This window comes from Phaseolus vulgaris, chromosome 4 (genome assembly GCF_000499845.2).
Source record: "Phaseolus vulgaris cultivar G19833 chromosome 4, P. vulgaris v2.0, whole genome shotgun sequence".
Lineage (NCBI taxonomy): Eukaryota > Viridiplantae > Streptophyta > Magnoliopsida > Fabales > Fabaceae > Phaseolus > Phaseolus vulgaris.
The window spans coordinates 23,224,422-23,244,285 of NC_023756.2; the positions used below are offsets into that span (position 1 = coordinate 23,224,422).

General features: G+C 37.5%; 1 protein-coding gene across 1 annotated transcript; it reads left to right on the forward strand.

Moving 5' to 3' along the window:
* Window positions 1–19,285: 19,285 nt before the first annotated feature.
* On the forward strand, window positions 19,286–19,864 carry LOC137838498 (uncharacterized). The gene has a single exon (XM_068647743.1). It carries the CDS (start codon window positions 19,286–19,288, stop codon window positions 19,862–19,864), a length of 579 nt encoding a protein of 192 aa, XP_068503844.1.

Genomic DNA, 19,864 nt, shown 5'->3' on the forward strand with positions numbered 1-19,864 from the left:
TGCAACACATTTAACAGATGGAGCATGTGTTAATTGTGTACTCTTTTACCTTGCTTAAATCGGCCTAGGTGAATTTAAAGGTTTTAGAAACTCTAAATTAACTTAGGTTGATTTTATGTGCCAAATTTAAATTCTAAGAAAAATTACAATAATTTCCTATTTTAATTTTGACAGAAATTAAGTTCTACTCTACACTAAGCTTATGACATTTTGAACATATAGAGGAACGTTTCTATATCATCAGTAGCAGTGTTCCAATCCTCTTGAATTTTCTAGCCATAACTCTTGTAGTTGGCCCGGATCTTCTATGTTTTGGGTTTGAGCTTAAGCTTGAACTTGTATTCGGGCTTGGTCTAGTATGAGTATTATCTTGATGTCCATCCTGAAACAATTAAACAAAATGTAATTTAAAAAAAAAATATTATGAAGTTTATTAATAAAATAAGATAAATAGAATGCAAATTATATGTCTATTCCTAGTCCAAATAAGGATCATGGGTGGAAGTAGATGAACCTGGAGCAACTACACTATTTTCTTTCCTTAAAACTCATGACATCATATGTTTTATATCCCCCTCATTCAAATTTGCGTTTTGTTGCTTAAGCACGAATTTCATAATTACTTTTAAACCCTCAACCTTTTGAGTTAAGGAGTTCACTTCAATAGCATACCCTTTATGGATAGCGACAATTTCTTGATTCCTTTTTAATACTGATGGTGTCACAGTCCTTCCATAGCAACGAACTCGACCAGACCTTTCTTTTCCAAACATTGATTCAAATGTTTTTTCCATAGTTTCACTTGATGTGTTTTGCATAGGACCTTCAAGCATAGACTGAAATATATGTACATATATCGTAGTTAATGATTATCTCGACCGGTCCTCGGGGATTTACTCAGAGGCTGACCTCAAACATCGTGCACCGGTATTTGGTAATGGGAAAGGGTCACGCGAAGTAGGTCCCAGACACATACCCGGGAGTCGGTCAATCTTTGAGGCTGCTATCCTAAGACCGATGTTGGAGATCGATATCGGACCTCACCAGTAGAGGGAGAAGATCGGGCATCGGCCATCAGGATGGAGTGAAAGGCCCCGTAAGGTAGGCCCTAGAATTTCATTAAGATAAACAGTTAAAGACAAGAGATGTATGGGCAGCCTAAGGCACGAGGGATCCATGCATGTGGGATGTATGACGCATGAAGGCGCAACATCATGGATAATCCTAGGAGGCGTAAGGGCCTAGTAGAATTAGGGTTTCCAGGAAAGTTGCATGCATGACACGTGGATACTTAGGGCACCCGCGAAACAGATGGCGTTGGATATTAGGTGCACCAAGTTGGGACCTAGGCGGCCACTTGGATTATTCGTTGCACTCTAGTTAAAGGAAGTTCATGTGCCAGATACGCTATGATTACGCGATAGCGGCACAGGGACACTTCCCAAGGAACCCTAAACAGTGGTAACAGAACAAAGGTAAACCCTAGTTCCAATCTATATAAAAGGTGTTAAGAACCCTAGTAAGGTACGCAACTTTTGAGACTAAAGTTATTTTATACACTTGATGTTCCTTGCCTTAATACTGACTTGAGCGTCGGAGTGCAAACGACCGCTAGGGCACCCCTTTTGTCTTTGCAGGTGAGAAGTTTCTTGACGAAGAAGGTACAATTTTCAAGCAAGGATCGAAGGGCCAGAGCAACCGTTGGAGTCAACTGGCGAAACGAGTCAACCGGACGGAACATTTGGCGCCCACCGTGGGGCCCGTTAAAACAAGGTCCCACTTACAATTTCGTAAGGAGTCTCAAGTAACAAAATGAGGAGTACAAGACGAGCGGCCACTAGATCTGAGGGGAGGGAACCCCCCAAAGGGTCCTGGATACGATGCGCGCTCCTCAAACTGAGGTAGCGACTTCTCGAACAGACAACGCAAAGTTGCGCAGAGCCAATGAGGAATTACGAAGGGGTTTGCAACATGGGGGAGCGTGCAGCGGACGAACGTGCGCCACCAGTGCCACTTAGGGCACGTTCTATGCCGTTCTAGCGCGCAATCATGAATGTCGTATTACCAACAACGTCTCTAGGTCCAAAGGTCTCCTTCACAAGAGTAGAAGACCCGAAGGCCCACCTTACAACATTTCACACCCTAATGATGCTCACCGGAGGGTCTGATGCCGTCTATTGCAAGATGTTGATGAGCACCCTGTCCGGCGCGGCACTAGAATGGTTCATCAGCCTTCCCGATGGACACATTACTAGTTTTGATCAATTTGCCACATTGTTCAGGGAACAGTATCTTGTCAACAAGGCCCCCGTCCGGCTCTCCTACGACGTCTTTGATGTCAAGCAGTACTAGGGGGAATCCATGAAGGATTATCTGAACAGATTTGCGATTCAAGTGGTCCGCCTGAAGCCCACCGATGAGGCCATGATAGTCCACGCCTTTGTCAAGGGAATGCTACCTGGGCCTTTCAGTGAATCATTGTTAAGGGTCTACCCGAGGACGTTCACAGAGATTTGACGCCGAGCGTTAGCACACATCACCGCAAATGATCGCGTAACACAGAAGCAAGGTCTAGTGCCCCCTGTTCGACCACGGGCAACCACCCGACCCCCGCCTATGAGAGTTCACGAAGCAACAACAAAAAAGAAGGGGGCGGAGAAACCCTACGAACAAACCCCAAGAGGGGCATGCACGAGACGGGATCCTCCCCCAAAGCATAATTTCCGGGTGGAGCTCAAGGAGTTAATGGCTATCCCTAATATAGCGGCAAGGTTGAAGGTACCAGCAAAGTCTGATAGAAAGATGGGGCCCAATAAGAACGCTTGGTGTGAATTCCATCAGGCGAATGGCCACCATATACAAAATTGTCTGGCCTTGGCACATCAACTAGACGAGTTAGTAAAGAGCGGATTCCTGAAGGATTACTTACAAGAAGAGACAAACGATTAAACATTAGTGGCAGCAGGAGCAGATAAGGGGCACGAGGTACCTATTCACAGAGAGGTAAACACCATCTCAGGAGGTTTTCCAAGAAAGGAGTGCGCCCCCCAGGAAGTAGTGGAGTCACGACGGACAGATTCCTCTCGATGTCGACCTCATCTTATTATGGTAGCACGTTGGATAAGTCTGCCGTAGTAAATTATTGCTTTAGTGGAAATGATTGGGTCTTGATTTGTGGAAGATCTTGATGCGATCGGTGAATTTATAAGCCGCAAAATTTCTTTTGTAAATCTTGTTAACTTGGTATACGGTTCAATCATTGTAGCAAATGAGATTTGCGACTTCCACATTAACAATCGATAGACATTGTCATCAGTTAATATCTGAACAACATCATACCTAATTTGATTTTATTCTGTTAGTTGAGGCTGACGGTAGTACAACTTCTTCAATGTTATTTGATTGGGAAGTCCCAAAGTGATGCACATTTTTTTTTATTTCAAATGAGATAAGGTACATTTGTGTGGGATGTAGAACAATTTAGAATATAGACATTTAAAGTGAAATCATTCATTAGGTTCGTTATTCGATCATATATAAACACAACATCAAGATCAAAATTGAAAAAAATTTCGTGTCTATGATATAAATTTGGTTATTTAAAGATGGATTTGCACGTTATGGAAAGAAGGAAGATTTTGTATGTTTCGTCAAGAAGATTTTTAGTTGAATGGTTTGAGTGTGGTGAATGGTTGAATTTGTAGATGAGGAATGATTGAGATACAAATACACATGGTTTTCGTGACAGTTAAAATGAACAATGTATATTAGATCAACTATTTTTATGGGTTTGAGTGTGAGCACATTAAACAATAAAGTGATGTTAGAACATTGGTGTCGATCAGATTCCTAACACGTGGAACATATTTTTGAGTTGTTTATGCTGATGAAAAAATATTATCGACGAATGATGTAACAATGCATATTATAGTGTTGCATGCGCTAATGAAAAGCCATTTATTGAGGACTAATGCGACGATGAACATTGTTGATTATTGTGCCTTGACGAAAAGCCATTTATGGAGGTATTGATAATTGGTGCTGATGGAGAACCATCCAAACATATTCAAACACCACACTAGGGCTAAGAGAAGAGACATAGTAGAAGATATTTTCTCTCTTAAACCTTGTAAAAACTTTAAATAGTAGAATAGGGTTTCCAGTTTTTGGCCTTGTATTCTAGGCCAAATATATAGTAGGAGTAACCTTAACCCTATGAGTCTAAAAGGCCCATTGAGAGATTCTAGAAACCTTAACTTGTTTTACAAGCTAGGGTTTGAAGAAGCTTGAGCGGCAAGGCACAAAACCCTAACTCTAACTTGTCAGGTAGCTTCCATGGCATGCTACTCCTCTCCTTTTCTCCTATAAATTTTGCATTCATTCTCTTGTAAATTCATACTTATTTTAGTAATGAAACTCTAGCTAAATTTAGAACCATTCATTCTCTTGTCTCAACTCTCTCTTTGCTAGAGTTCAAGTGAACCTGGGCTAGAAGAAACCGAGAAGTAAGACTCTACTTTCTCAAACTTCTACTCCAATCCTTCCTTCATTCAAATACACTTCCGCTAGCCTCATTTCATTCCAATCGGCTTGAAAATGCATGGAGCATCAAGAACTCAATCGAGGGGTATCAGAGCAAGCTCACAGTCCAACTAAGTGTTCTTAGCTTGTTCTACAATTTTTCATCGTTTAATTTTGCATTTCCATGTTTAATTATTATTTACATGTTTTCTTCAAGTTTTACCCATTAAAATTAGGAATTGATCACTTTAATCAGTTAAAACACGTTTCTTCTTGAACTGTCCAAAACAATCACGCATAGGTCAAATTCTACATGCATTGTACATTTTCAATTTTTTTAGTCATTTAAGTGATTTCATTTGGTGAAAGTTGCTTAGATTCAGTTCATTTTTCATTTGATAATCTAACCTAGTTATGTCAAAGTAATTTGATTCAATTCATGTCATAAATTCATGTGTTTAGCTTGAGTTCATTGCTTGTTTGATGAAATGCCACATAGAAGCACGTTAGTGTTAGAATATATGGCCTTAAACGAGAGGGGGGGGGTGAATTGTTTAAAGGCGGTTTTCGAAAAAAAATTAAGCTAGAACAAAATCCTTTGAATGAAACTCAATCAGAAATTTAGTTAGCAAAGATATAAAGCACAAAACAACAAAGCACCAGAAAAACAATCGGTTGTTTATACCAGCGAATCAATAACAGCTGAATTTAAATGAGTTTAAGGGAAGAAAGAGATACACAAACAGTTTATACTGGTTCACTCTTAAACCAAGAGCTACATCCAGTCCCCAGAATCCACTGGGCAATCCACTAAGAAATCAAATACATATTACACACAAAACCACCAAAGAAGTGACCTTGAACCCTTCAAGAAACACACTTCCTTTGGCACAACACACAACAAGAATGTTGATCTTTACAACCTCAAGAGTACACAACATTCCTTGGCTTACAACACCAGAAAATACAAAGTATTTAGAACGAATTACACTTGTTTACAGAATGAACTGAAATCAATACAAATGTAATCCTATTCCACTCTTTCTTGAGAAAACCAAAGTTGAAAAGTGAATGTTCAAAACTTCAAAGAAATTTCTCACAACTGAAAAACTCAAATCTGTTTTTCTTGTTTGTTATAAAAATAAACAAACTATTTGTAGCTTTCAAAGATTGGTCAAAGCATTTAATACAGAAGTGTATTCAGTTGAAAATCATTTAAAGCACACTCAACTAACAAAACAGATTATGTTAGGATTTTCAAACAAACAATCGATTGAAAGCACGAAACAATCAATTGTTTTGGTTTGACAACAAGTCAACCAACCAAAACATTTTTCAACATTTTCAAAAACACCTAAGAGTAAAACAATCGGTTGTTTCGACAAAACAACAAGTTGTTTTTGACTTAGTTTGAAAAACACTTTAATCTTAAAAGATTTGAAAACACTTTAGCTTTAGATTCAACAAAGAGTGGATTACACAAATAAACTACCCAGATCCTATCCTAAACACAACAGTAACTTCAGCCTTGCATCAAACACTTGGATTTGGATCCTTCAGAGACTTTCATCACACTTGATTCAACAGTTAGGTGTTTGATAAAATGTTTCTCAATTTTATTTTATTTTGTATAAGCAGTTGTGTGCTTTTTCAGATTTATGTCTTGAGTTATTGATTTCTTTTTAGCTTCATACCAAGTCTCATATTACATAAACTCTATCATGTCTTGAAGTTTTTTTCCAATTCATTGAGCTCTTTAGGTTTCCTTTTCTTGAACATTTGGCGCCCTCCATGAGGCCCGATAAAACTTGATCTCATCCACACTTGTGATTGAGCCTCTTGATGTGATGAGAAACACAAGACAAGGCCCGTAGGGATATGAAGGAAGTGATGCCCCTGTCTTACAGCAACTCATGGATGCCATGAAGGCCCTCCAAGAGGAGGACGAGGAGCACAGAAAAAAGCAAGAGCGGATCCAAGAAAAAGCCAAGGCCGAGCAAGAGAGGTTACGAGCGGAAGCCCGAGTTGAGCAAGAGCTTCTGTAGGATCGTCTGATGGCAGAAATCGAAGCCTCCTGGATAGCCATGGGGGAGCACATACAAACCAATGAGGAGTTGTGCAAAACAAATGAGAAATTACGAAAGAGTCTACACCAACGTGCCCGACGTTCCACCAAGGAACGATCTCTAAACTTTCTAGCGAGAGATAATCCCAAGCCATTCTCGCAGGAAATCATGGATGAGCCCGTGCCAGCTCATTACATTACACCTAAATTCGCCTTTTTCACCAGAATAGAGGATCCTGAAAATCATCTTAGGGCATTTAACACTCAGATGATTATCTTTATAGGAACGAATGTTATTTGATGTAAGATGTTCATGGGAACTTTTACAGGGACAACCCCACAATGGTTCAGTGGGATCCCGGATGGTCAGATCAGCTCTTTCTCTCAGTTCTTCAGGATGTTTTGAGAACAGTTCTCAATCAACAATGTCAAAAATGTGAGCATGCAACTCATATAGTAACAAATATTGATAAGCTTAAATTGAAAAGGGGAGAAATGAAAAGAAAAGAGAGAGTACCTAAGAGGTCTAAGAAAACATGGTGGTGAAGGATGGATAGGGAGTGAGAGTGGATCTAGGCAAAGTGAGAGGGTTTTTTGGTATAGCACCTCTTGTTGATCATCACACCATATTTTTGTTCACTTGTGCTGTATGCTGGGCAACTTAGTCTGAAGAATTTCACTTGATGCAACCTAATAAACTTGGTATGTAGAGTCAGCTTTTCCAAGAAGCAACAAACTTAAGTTGGAATCTAAGGATTAGTATGCGTTATTGTGTTTGATGGAAGGGATACCAGTTTGATTCACATGTTTAATGTAAGAAATTAGGAAAAAAAATGGAATTGGGACTTCAATCAAATAGCATAAAAAAGTAACTTATCTTTTAAATTATATATGTAATGGTTTATGATATTCCAAGGAATCCATGGCTTCTTAGAAGTTATCCCTGCGTCATTCATCCATTAAACTTCTGCAAACCTCACACAATTCTCCAAGAAAACTCAACCGGAAGAAGATGATGCTATCATAAGCTATGTCAGGGAGCATGCAAACCATTGCATAACCAAATTTACCTGTGGAGTACCATGCATATAGTGTTGTTCTTCCACCATTTTAAGAGACTACTCATCACTCAACTTGTAGTGAGAAGCAAACGGTGTGGAAACAAGGGTTGCAATATGGGTTGGCACGCCCCGCGTTTGGCCAAGAAAATGCGGGTCGATTTGACCCGCCCCGCGCAAGGAATGCGGTCGCATAAGAAAAATATTTTTTTTAAAATTAAAATTAAATTAATTATAAAAAAATTTATTTCTCTTGCTGAAACATTAAAATTTTATCCATGTTTCAATTCATTCAATTAAGATAAAAATATGAGGGTTGTTAGAAGGCTTGATTAAAAATAATCAAAGTTTTGTTTTACATTTATTTTCCATGTAGATGATTAAAATAAAACATTCCTTCTTTAAAATAAAGGTCACAATGCAATAATGGATGAGTGGGGTATGACTTTTTTTACAGAAAAAAAATAATTATTTTTTTATTTATGTGGGCCAGCGGGCTAACCTGCCCTACCCCGTTGTTGGCCTGTGTGGACTAGGGGTTATGCGAGGCGCGCCTAAGCGGGTCAGCGGGCTAGATTCGTGACCCACCCCGCGCTTTTGGTAGTCGGTTGCGGGCCGACCTGCCCCGCATTGGCATCCCTATGTGGAAATTTTGTCATGACAAACTTTTCAAGGATTTTTCTGATATAAGTATCATGAGACAAATATAGATGATTCAACTCACATCGTCTAGAGATCTCAATCCCGAATATCTTTCTTGAAGACACCAAGTCCTTCATCTTGAACTCGCTACTCAGTGCGCCCACTGACCAAGCCCAGCCTTCCGTGAGGATGACTAGGAGCATGACTCAAGACACAAGGCTAGGTCAGTATCCACTAGCCAATGCTTCAGCACCTAGCCTGATGGAGGAGGGCCAAGCACAACCTCCCATGAAAGGCTAGACCCCAAGTCAGGAGCGTCTAAGATCAAGCTAGGAGCGTCTAAGATCAAGCTAGGAGCGTCTAAGACCAAGCTAGGAACGTCTAGGACAAGAAGACTTGGATCAAGCTATGAATGGGAGAATGACATATTGGTACATGTTCCGTGAAGGCCCATCAAGTATAGCCTAGTTTTAATTGGGGTGTAAATAGCATAGCCATGTGGACAAATGTTTATTTTTCTGCACATTAGAATTAAGGAGGAGTTAACCTTGATTAGCTAAAGGTTTCTAGAAGCCTTCACTAATCAAGTTCGGCCATGTGTAAGTTGGAGGGCCATGTGCACCCATGTGCCATGTGCTCCATGTGCCTCCATGTGCCACTTCTTTACATTTCATTTGGCTTACATTTGTGTAGCATTTAGGTAATCAAACATGGTCCTCTTTAGCCTATAAAAAGAGGAGCCTACACCTTGTATTTTCAAGATTAAATTGAGTAATGTTATGCTGCCCATTTAGTGCCATACTTTGCTCCTTGCCTAGCTTCTAGGTTTTAATCTTCCTTTCATCACCTACAAAGGGGCTGGTCGAACCTCCCCATGTCCATACTCTTCATGCACCTTCAAGGTCACCACACCTCCTAGGAGGACCTTGTCCACTCTCATCCATAAGCTTCCGCACCATCTTCAACCAATCATCCAAGAAGAGCTCATAGGAAATCCATCATAGCCTGCCCTAGAGGATCACAAGGAGTGGAGCACAGGCCTTGGAAGTTGAGCATTAGCTAGTGTTTTTATTTGTAATTGTAGTAGAATAGGTGCCTTTAGCATAATAAGGGGTGTAGTTATCATTTTAGTTTGTTTTTTACCTAGTTTCTAAATGAAGTGGCTTAAGGTGTGGTTTTGACTTAGTCAAACCCTAAAGGCAGCCCCCCTCACACATTTACTATCCTACCATTGCTTCTTGTTTTCCAAGGCACCATCTCCTATAAATAGGGTTCCTTCCTCCTTGTATTTTCATGTTGAAATTGAATAGAAAAGTTACTTTGCACAAATTGTGTAAGGTGTTTGTGAGACTTGATTCCTCTTAGCATAAGGTCTCATCTTAAGTAATTGGAGAGCCCTTAAGTGGCGGCCATCAACACTTATCTTAGAGGAAAACCACACTCCAAGTGGCGTGACCAACTCTCTTCCACCACATAAGCATTTCCTTCCTTCATCTCTTCCATTTTTCCATTAATCCATTTATCTTTGTGTTCTTATGTTCTTATTTTCTTCCATTGTCAATTCGGTTTCCATCTTGCTTTTATGATTCCTTCCATGTTCATTTAATTTTTGCCCTTCATCATCAATCACCATATACTTGTATTTTTCCTTTGCCCTTTAGAAGTGAACCTTCACACTTACTTAACCACTTGGTTAAGTTCGTGTCCAGTAGGGATCTTCTTTGGGTTCTCACCATATAATTGCTAAAATCTCAATCATAAGTAAAGTGTCATATCTAAAATGGATAAATCTAAAATCAACTCACATCATGTGGTATTCAAAACTTTTAGTTTTTTGAGCATATTTGCTTTTACATTCAAGCATAATTAATTTCTTGCCTTTACATTCAAGCAAATTTAAATCCAGCCTTTACTTTCTTGTCTTTACTTTTTCGGCATTTTTATTCATCAACACTTCTTTTTCGCTTTTGAATGTTTATATTATGTCCATTTTTGTTCTTACTTTTTTTTGCTTGAGTCATATGTTCTTAGTGTTTATAGGAGTCCTTAATTGCTTCTACTTACTTTGCTTTTAATTGTGAAGGTATAAAAGTAACTGAATTTGTTTGAGTAGAAGTAGATTTAAGTTCCAAACATAGTTTTCAAGTGTTCATTTAATTTGAATCCTAAACTTTTTGGTGATACTTAGAGGTAATGAAAGTATGCATGACAAAAATTATGGACATCTTATTTCCATAAACCAAACACAAGTATAAAAAAAAAAAGAGAAGTTGTGCAAATTATTTTGTTCCAATCTTTTCAAGAGCAACATTTCAAAAATAGTGGATTCACTTTATTTGGCAAATTGATTTCAATCTTTTGGATTTTTTATCCTTTTGCTTTGACAATTTCTAAAGAAAAGAAAACTTCATTGTTAAAGGTATAGTAAGTGTCTTAGAGTCTTTTGTGTGCTTTTCTTGTTTGTTTTTCCTTAAAAATTTTGTCACAATCTCTTTTTCCAACTTGGTTTAGATTCTTTGTTTTGAGCTTTTCTTGTTTGTCTTTTAAAAATTCTTTAGTTTTGTTGTGGTGCTTTTGAGATCAAGTGTTAAGGGCTTTGTCCTTTTTTATTTGAGAGTTTGCAACATCAAGATACACCTTTGTTGAGAGAAATTTCTTTTTGAGTGCTTTGTTCAATTCTCTTCTTTGCTACACAAAAGAGTGACACAAGTGAGGAGAGAGTTATTAACTTTTCTTTCACTAATTGTTTGTTCTCTTTGTGCAATTTTTATGGCTAATCTTTCTTCGGGGGAATCATCCAAACCTCAATCTCCCTAAGAGCATTGGCCCAAAAAGAGCATTAGCCCAAAAGAGCATTATCCCAAAAAGAAGAAGACATGCGACAATTGGAAGAGAGACTTCAAAGACTTGAAATGACACAAGATAGACAACTAAGAGGAAGGAGGTGGGAGCTAAGGAGAACTTCAAGGAGTTATACCCACTACAACAACAAAGAAGAAAAAGAAGAGTGGGGAATGCATCATTATGATGAAAGGCGCCACAACCACCAACCGTCCAAGCCCTCTTTCCCTTTTATTAAATTGCAAAGTTTTAATGGGGAAAGTGATCCCAATGTATATCTAGGATGGGAAGCTAAAGTAGAATAAATTTTCAATGTGTATGAGATCCAAGATGACCAAAAAGTTAGGTTAGCTTCCCTAGAATTCTTAGACTATGCCATGCAGTGGTGGAATCAAACTGTAATGGACATTGGGATAAACAAGAGGACAGCCGTGGTCTCTTGGAATGATTTAAAATTATTCATGCGCGCGGTTTATTCCTCTTCATTATAGGAAGGAACTCTTGTTAAAGGTCCAACAACTTTAACAAGGACCTAGAAGTGTAGATGAGTACTTTAAAGATCTTGAAACTACTTTGACTAAAATTGACATGCATGAAAATGAGGAGTCAAAGATAGCTAGATTTGTAAGTGGTTTAAGAAGAAAAATACAAGATGTGGTAGAATTATATGAGTATTCCTCTTTGGAAAAATTGGTTCACCTAGCCATCACGGTTAGAGGAGCACATATTCCATATTTAACATGTGCTAAATGTTTTCCCTCACATGTTAAATATGCTACATGTGCTCCATGTGCTAAGTGTAAAAATGGGCGCCACTTTCAAAGTTCTTTTCATTTGAAATTCCCTCCAATTCTCTTTTCATATTCAACCCTTTCTTGCTATATATAGAAGAGCTTGGGTCATGTAAATTCAAGATTAATACATGAGTGAATTGCTGCCAAAAATGTGCCAATTTCACTCTTTGCCCAAAAACCTTCTAGGTTAGGCTCTTAATCTTCATAAACCTTCCCTTTCCAAGTAGAGTTGGCCTCACCACTCTCAAATCCTACTTCTCATGCACCTTCAATGATGGAAGAGGCCCCAACACCAATGCATTGAAAGGCCACCAAAATGTCAAATTGAGGCAACCACTAGAGTTATGGTCAAAGAGGGGTGAAGAGGACGCATTCTACATGTCATAAACTGTAGTGTAGAATAGTTTTTACATTTTTGTCAAAAGTAGCATAGTTTAATTCTTTTGTATTTTTGTTGAAACATGCAAAGTGGTACCTAAAATGCTAACCTAAGTTTAATTAGAGTTTCCTACTCCTAATTAAACTTAGGTCCAGCCCACATTTAGCCTAAGTGGAGCGTAAGGTTCTAGAACTCCTAGCACATGGAAGAATTCTAGAACCTACCTCACATGTGCTGAATTTAGGAGCCACCTTCCCATGTGTCAACATTTGAATTTCCCTCCAATTCCCTTTTCATATTCAGCCCTCTCTATCTAAATATAGAGGAGCTTGGGTCATGTAAATTCAAGATTAACACATGAGTGAATTGTTGCCAAAATTGTGCCAATCTCACTCTTTGCCCAAAACCTCCTAGGTTAGGCTCTTAATCTTCATAAACCTTTCCTTTCCAAGTAGAGTTGGCCTCACCACTCTCAAATGTTACTTCCCATGCACCTTCAAGGTCACCACCACTCCTAGGAGGACCTTGTTCCATCTTCAAACCGTGAAGCTTCCTCAACTCATCAACAAATCCGAAAATAGGAAGGCACAAATCCATCATTTGGTATCATGAGCTATGGTTCTTCAAGAGCTAAGTGCCTTCTTTCATTTTAATTTTTTGTGTTCTTCTTATTTCCGTGTTCTTCTTCAATTCTTCATGTTGTCTTGCTGTTTTTTTACATGTTAATTTGATTTAGGTGCTGTTTGGAGAAATCCAATTGGTGCATTGTGTTCAAATTGTTCTTGAGCTTCTAATTATCACATTTGTGTAGGAATCCATATAAGAATTGTGTTGCTGTTCTGTTTTTAGTTTAATTGAGTCTTATTTGCAATTCTATTCGGTTCATTTTATGTGTCTTGAGTCATTTTAATTTCTGAATCTAATTGTGTTTTGTCTAAGTCATGTTTCTCCTAATTTGTCATCAAATCCATGTAGTGCTGATTTTGTTGATAATTTTGGTTTCTTGATTTGATTTGAGTCCAGATTTATAATTCTGTGTTTGTTGATCCTTTGGTGCATTTTCTTTTTATTTTGAGTTCATATTTGTATGTTAGATCCATACAAATTCATATACATTCACTCCATTGTGTTTTTGAAGTTCTTCAATCTGTTTTTAATTCCAGAATTAGGATTACTCTGTTTTTCAAATTCTGTGTTGGCTGTTTTTTTTGTTATGAAATTCAAATACGTTGAATAAAAATTATAAAAATCTGGATCTATACAGATTTATGTATTATAAAATCAAGAAAAAAAGAATCAGATCAAAAGACAAAACAGAGAAAAAATGATAAATCAAACAAAATAAGTGTGCATCCTGACGCCAAAAGAAACGGTAATTGGACAAGAATTTTGAAAAATTTATCAAAATTATTTGGTGCATAATTTTGGTGTGATTCCAGCTCCAAAAGTTTGCTAAGACCTCGAATTATTTGTGGTTCAAATTTAAGAATCAAATTTCAAATATCCAGCTCAGCATAAATTTTATAAGTCACGTTTTTTGGACCTAAAATTTCCAGTAGTATTGTTTTGGTTTTTCTAATCAATTATAGTGTCATTCTCTAGGTTCCACTTGTGTGCCACCTTTTGTTGAGTGCCTATTTTTATTGCTTGTCCAATATTATTCAATACTCCTCTAGTTGTGTCATATAAATCAAATCCATTTTCTGTTGTCCTATTTTAAATTTGAATTGTTCTTTGCTTTCATTTCTTGACCTCTAAATTGTTAGTGAACAAAATTCAAATTGGTGCTTGTTAAGTAGAAATTAACCTTGTGGTGAGTCCATCCCTACTTAGTAGGTACTGTTTTGGAGATTTAAATTGGCTAACCATAAGAGGTTAAGGCAAGGAGCTGCAGCAAATACAAACACAAATACATATACTTTGTAGAACACAAGGAAGATCAATAGCCAAGGAGTGCATAGTTTAGGAACTTTGAATTCTATTTTGTGTAATTCAATTTCTTTTGTATTTCCTTTGAGTTGTAATTACATTCAACTTTGATTAATTAGTGGATTAATTACGTGTAGACGGTGAGTGTGTCTTCAATGGCTCCAAGTGTCTAGAAGCCTCACCTTAGGAATCGTCTAGTTTAAAGCTTTCTAGTTAGCAATCTTTAATTTGTGCTTATTAATTGTTTTGCTTTAATTACTTGGTTTGTATTGTTAATTGCTTTGCATTGTTTTCTTTGCATGAAAATTGTGTTTTTATTTCTACTTGTGATTTACGTAGGTTACTTAGAAAAAGGTTTGTGGTAAGTTTTGAGGGATAGGTTTTGGCAAGGAAAGACTTGGTACTTAAGAAGTCCTAGTGACTCACCTCTCTTTCCTGGAAAACTACCTTCACTACTATACTTATCTTTTTGGGGTAAAATACTTAGAAGACAAGTCTTTAACCATGTCTTCTCCATCTCGCGATTCTAATGAAAGTGATGTAACAATTCTTAAAACCCTTTTGGAAAAAGTTGCACAAGATGTTCAAACACTTTCATATAGACAATTGCAATATGAGACCCAACTCAAAGAAGGGGATGCTCAATTTGCTTTGATACAAGATGAGTGGAAAATGTTTAAAGAAAGAGATGAATCCAACAAATCAAAAAGAAGTTCTCATTCATCTAGCTCTAGGGTAGATAATTCTTTTGGGGAGCAAAGCCTTATAATTAACGAATACTATCAACCATCCCCTAGGAAAGCTAGAAAGGAAAGAAAAGAAAACCCAAAGGAGGTTAGGGTAGAGCTACCTCATTTCTATGGAAAAGAAAATGTTGAAACATATCTAGATTGGGAAATGAAGGTAGAACAATTGTTTGCTTGCCATAGAATAAGTGAGGAAAGAAAGGTACCCTTAGCCACCTTAAGGTTTCAAGGAAATGCTATGTATTGGTGGACTGCCCTTGAGAGAGAAAGGCGCCTTCATAAAGACCCTCCCACTACATATTGGAATGACCATAGGGGAGCCTTAAGACGCCGCCATATTCCCTCCTACTACAATAGGAAGTCAATGGACAAACTCCAAGGACTTCATCAAAAAAAATCTAAGTGTAGAAGAATATTGGCAAAAGATGGTGTTATATATAAAAAGGGCAGGGATTAACGAAGACAACCATACCACCATATCTAGGTTTTTAAGTGGCCTCAAACTTGAGATAAGAAACAAAGTTGAACTTTTACCTTATAGAGATTTAAATGACTTGCTTCAACTTAGCATTAAAGTTGAAAAACAAATTTTGAGAAAACAATCAAGTCAAAAAAAAGTTCATACTCTGTATCTTATGACAAGGATGAGTTCCAAAGAGGGGGAGAACATATAAAAGAAACATCTCTAAAACTTTCCCAAAACCTATCCGAGCATATCTCACACACTCAAGCTAGAATAATTCAATGTTTAGAATATCTTGTAAGGGTCATTTAGCATCTCATTGTTCCAATGAAAGATCTATGATCTTAAGGAACAATGCTAACAATAGTAGCCAAGGAAAAGAAATTAGTGAGAGTGAAGAAAATGAGAAAAAAAAGAAAGAAATAGAAAAGCCAAGTGAGGGGTTGTTTGAAAAAGAAGAAGAGGAATCTAGAAAGAATGAGGAATATCTTACAACACCCCTTACAAGCATAGTGAAAAAAGAATCCTTAAAGGGGGAGTGCATAGGTAAATATGTAGTAGTTTATGATTACCTAAGCCACGTTAGGGAAGTTTTCTTAGTGTTTAGAGCTAATAGTTTGTTTACTAATAGTGATAAATGTATTTTTTGTGTTGATAGTGTAGTGTCTTTGGGTTTTATAGTTAACAAAAATGGGGTACATGTTGTCCCTGAGAAAATCAAAGCCATGCCATCCAAGAATGGCCAACACAACAAAATGTAGGAGATGTTAGGAGTTTTCATGGTCTAACAAGTTATTATAGGAGATTTGATCCTAACTTCTCAAGTCTAGCTTCACCACTCCATGAGTTAGTGAAGAAAGACACTCCATTTTGTTGGATGGAAAACCATGAGCAAGCCTTTCAAAGGTTGCAAGCTCAACTTACCAATGCACCTATTTTAGCTTTATCAAACTTTGTAAAAACTTTTGAGCTAGAGTGTAGTGCATTGGGAGTAGGAATAGGTGTTGTGTTGTTGCAAGATGGGCACCCAATTGCATATTTTATTGAAAAAATTCATGGTGCAACCCTCAACTACCCCATCTATAACAAAGAGCTCTATACACTTGTGAGGGCCCTGCACAAGTCTTTAAAATATGTAAACAGTCAACACAAGTTAAAAATACATGCAAGGTGGATGGGATTTCTTGAGCAAATTCCATATGTTATCAAATACAAGAAGGGCAATACAAATATTATGGCGGATGCTCTATCAAGGAAACATGCCCTCTTTTTAAAACTTGGAGCCCAAATTCTTGGATTTGATAACATACTAAACTTTATAAAGAAGATCAAGATTTTGCACCCACTTTTGCTAAGTACCAACATAGAGCACATGGAGGGTTTTATGTTTATGAGGGGTACTTATTTAAAGAAGAAAAACTTTGCATACCCCAAATAACACATAGAACACTCCTTGTAAATGAGTCACATGAAGGAGGATTCATAAGTCATTTTGGAGTTGATAAAACTCTTGAGCTTTGGAAAGAAAAGAAAATTATGAACTCCTCCCTAAAGAAATATTGTAATAAGTTGCCAAAAACAATAGAAAAACATGAGGAATGGCAACTTAATAAAATTGATTTTTATACAATTGTTCAAACTAACACATTTGCTTTGTTTGATGATTCCCATAGATGGACGTTTGATCCGGGAGGACGAGCATAGTTGTCAAAGCAAGAGATTGCTAATCGAGATCGATCCTATAGGTTTGAGGATACATTTTCTCCAGAAGGAGGAGATAATGGACACCATCCAGGCACGTACATTCCCCTACTAATGACGAGGACGAAGCCTTGGATTTGAGGACAAATGCTTTTCAAGAGGGAGGGGATGATGGAAAAGGCCCTAGCACCAACTCTATTGAAAGGCCACCAACATGTCAAATGGAGTCAACCACTAGAGTTATGGTCAAGATGAACCAAGGGAATGCATTTTACTAGAGTTATGGTCAAGATGAACCAAGAGGATGCATTTTACATGCCATAAACTCTAGTATAGAGTTGAATTTTTCTTGTCAAAAATTAGCATACGAACTTTATTTGTAATTTTTCTTAGAATTAATTTTGGCACCTAAAACACCAACCTAGGTAAACTTAGAGTTTCTAAAAACCTCTAAATTTACCTAGGCTGGTCTAGAAATGGAGAGGGAGAGCATACAAACTAGACACACCCCTCCCCATGTGCTCATTTAAGGCTCCACTTTTGGGAGGGAATTCATTTGAATTACCCTCCACTTTCTTTTGAATTTCCAGCCCTCTAAACACTCTAAATAAGAGGGCTTGGCTCATGTACTTGCAAGATTAATATACTTAGTATATTGCTACCAAATTGTGCCAATTTCACTTCTTGCCCAAAAACCTCTTAGGTTAGGCTATTGATCTTCACAAATCCCCTTTTCCAAGTAAAGTTGGCCTCACCACTCTCAATCCCTACCTCTCATGCACCTTCAAGGTCACCATCACTCTTAGGAGGACCTTGCTTAGTCTTCAATCCAAGATGCTTTCGCCATTCACTAACAAAACTACAAAATCATTAAGGCACTTTTCCATCATCTTATGGGACATTTTGGGGTAGCTAACACCTTAGATACTTTGCATGAGCATTTCTTTTGGCCCCACATGTGCAAATGTGTACATAATGTAGAGCATGGGAGCTTTGATGTTTCAATTCCAATATAAAGCTTGAAGCCTTGTTGCTTTTGGTTTGGGTTTAGATTAGAATGTTTAGAATCCATGTAAAGATCAGTTCTTGTCACTTGCACAAAGCTTGCCCAATCTGTTTTAAAAAAGCAAAGTGTTTTTCTAAGCAAAGGGAAAAACAACCGATTGAATTATCGAAATAATCAGTTGTTTGTCACTTAGTTAGCTTGGAGGTTTTTAAACTGTTTTTGACTTGGTTATGTAACTGCCTAACCAATTCAACCGGTTAAATCATGGTTTCAACCGATTGATTGTGTGTCTTCATAATAGTTTTTTGAAAACCTGTTATTATGTTTTGGGTGTGATCAAAACTGCTTTGGTTCATTAAATGTTGCCATGAACGCCTAGATTTCAAGTGCTATAAATATAGCCTTTCTTTCAAAACTAAAACAAGTTTTTTTACAGAGTTTGAAATAGAGATTGAGATTTGTTTTTGAAAAAAGTTTTCAAAAGGTTTGCAAGATTGTTGTTAAGCTTTGCACTTGTACAAGATCTGATCATAGGACTTCCTGGTTTGTGTAATCTCAGATGTTTTCTAATCCTTTCAAGATTCTTGTAATTGTACTTTCATTAAATGTAAGTGTGTGTGGAATCCTGCAAAGTGTCAGAGGGTGTTCTGACTTGAGGTGTGTGGTGTTGCAAAGAGGGTGAGTGGGTCTTGTGGTTTTCAAGGTCACCTCTTTGTGGTGTGTTGGTGTAATCTGGAATTGATTACTAGTGCAACTCAGAGGTTGTTCTGAGAACTGGATGTAGCTCAAGGTTGAGTGAACCAGTATAAATCTCGCTGTGTAAATCTTTCTATCTCTATCACCTTATAATTGTTTGTGTTAATTCAATTTCTGCTGCTGGTATAAACAACTGATTAAAACGCAATTTCAATCGGTTAAAATTCTGAAAACAGTTTTTGTATCATTGGTTGATTGCTTTCCTTAATTGCTTATTTGTGATTGTTTGATAAAGGTTCATTCTTAATCAATCTTTGCGAAAATCTTTGACAAAAAATTCACCCCCCTCTTGTTTAAGCCATCAATTCTTATAATTGGCATCAAGAGCTAGGTTCTTGAAAAATATTCAAGTTTCTGTTTTTCTGAAGAAAAAAAACTTTTTACATGGTTGACAAGTTGCCTTTTGAGGAAGGTCCTTCCATAAACAGACCACCACTGTTTTGTGGTGTCAATTACCAGTTTTGGAAGGTCAGAATGAAAATCTTTATGCATTCAACTGATAAGGGTATTTGGGAAACAATTGAAAATGGTCCCTTTATACCTCAAGTCAAAAGAGATGAGGTTTTAATTGATAAACCTTCATCTGATTGGATTGAGGCTGAAAGTAAAAAAGCCAAGTTTGACTGGATTGCTAAGAATATAATAACCTCTGCCTTGAGTTGTGATGAATTTTTAAGGGTATCACAGTGTAGCTCAGCAAAGGAAATGTGGGACATTCTTGAAGTCACACATGAAGGGACAAACGATGTCAAGCGAGCCACGAAGCATGCTCTTATTCAAAAGTATGAACTCTTTAGAATGAAAAAGGGAGAGACCATTTGTGATGTGCAAAAAAGGTTCTCTCACATAGTGAATCACTTGATGAGTCTTGGTAAGACTTTTGACAAAGAGGAGTTGAACATCAAGATATTGAAATGTCTTGATAGAACATGGCAGTCAAAGGTCACTGCCATCTCAGAATAA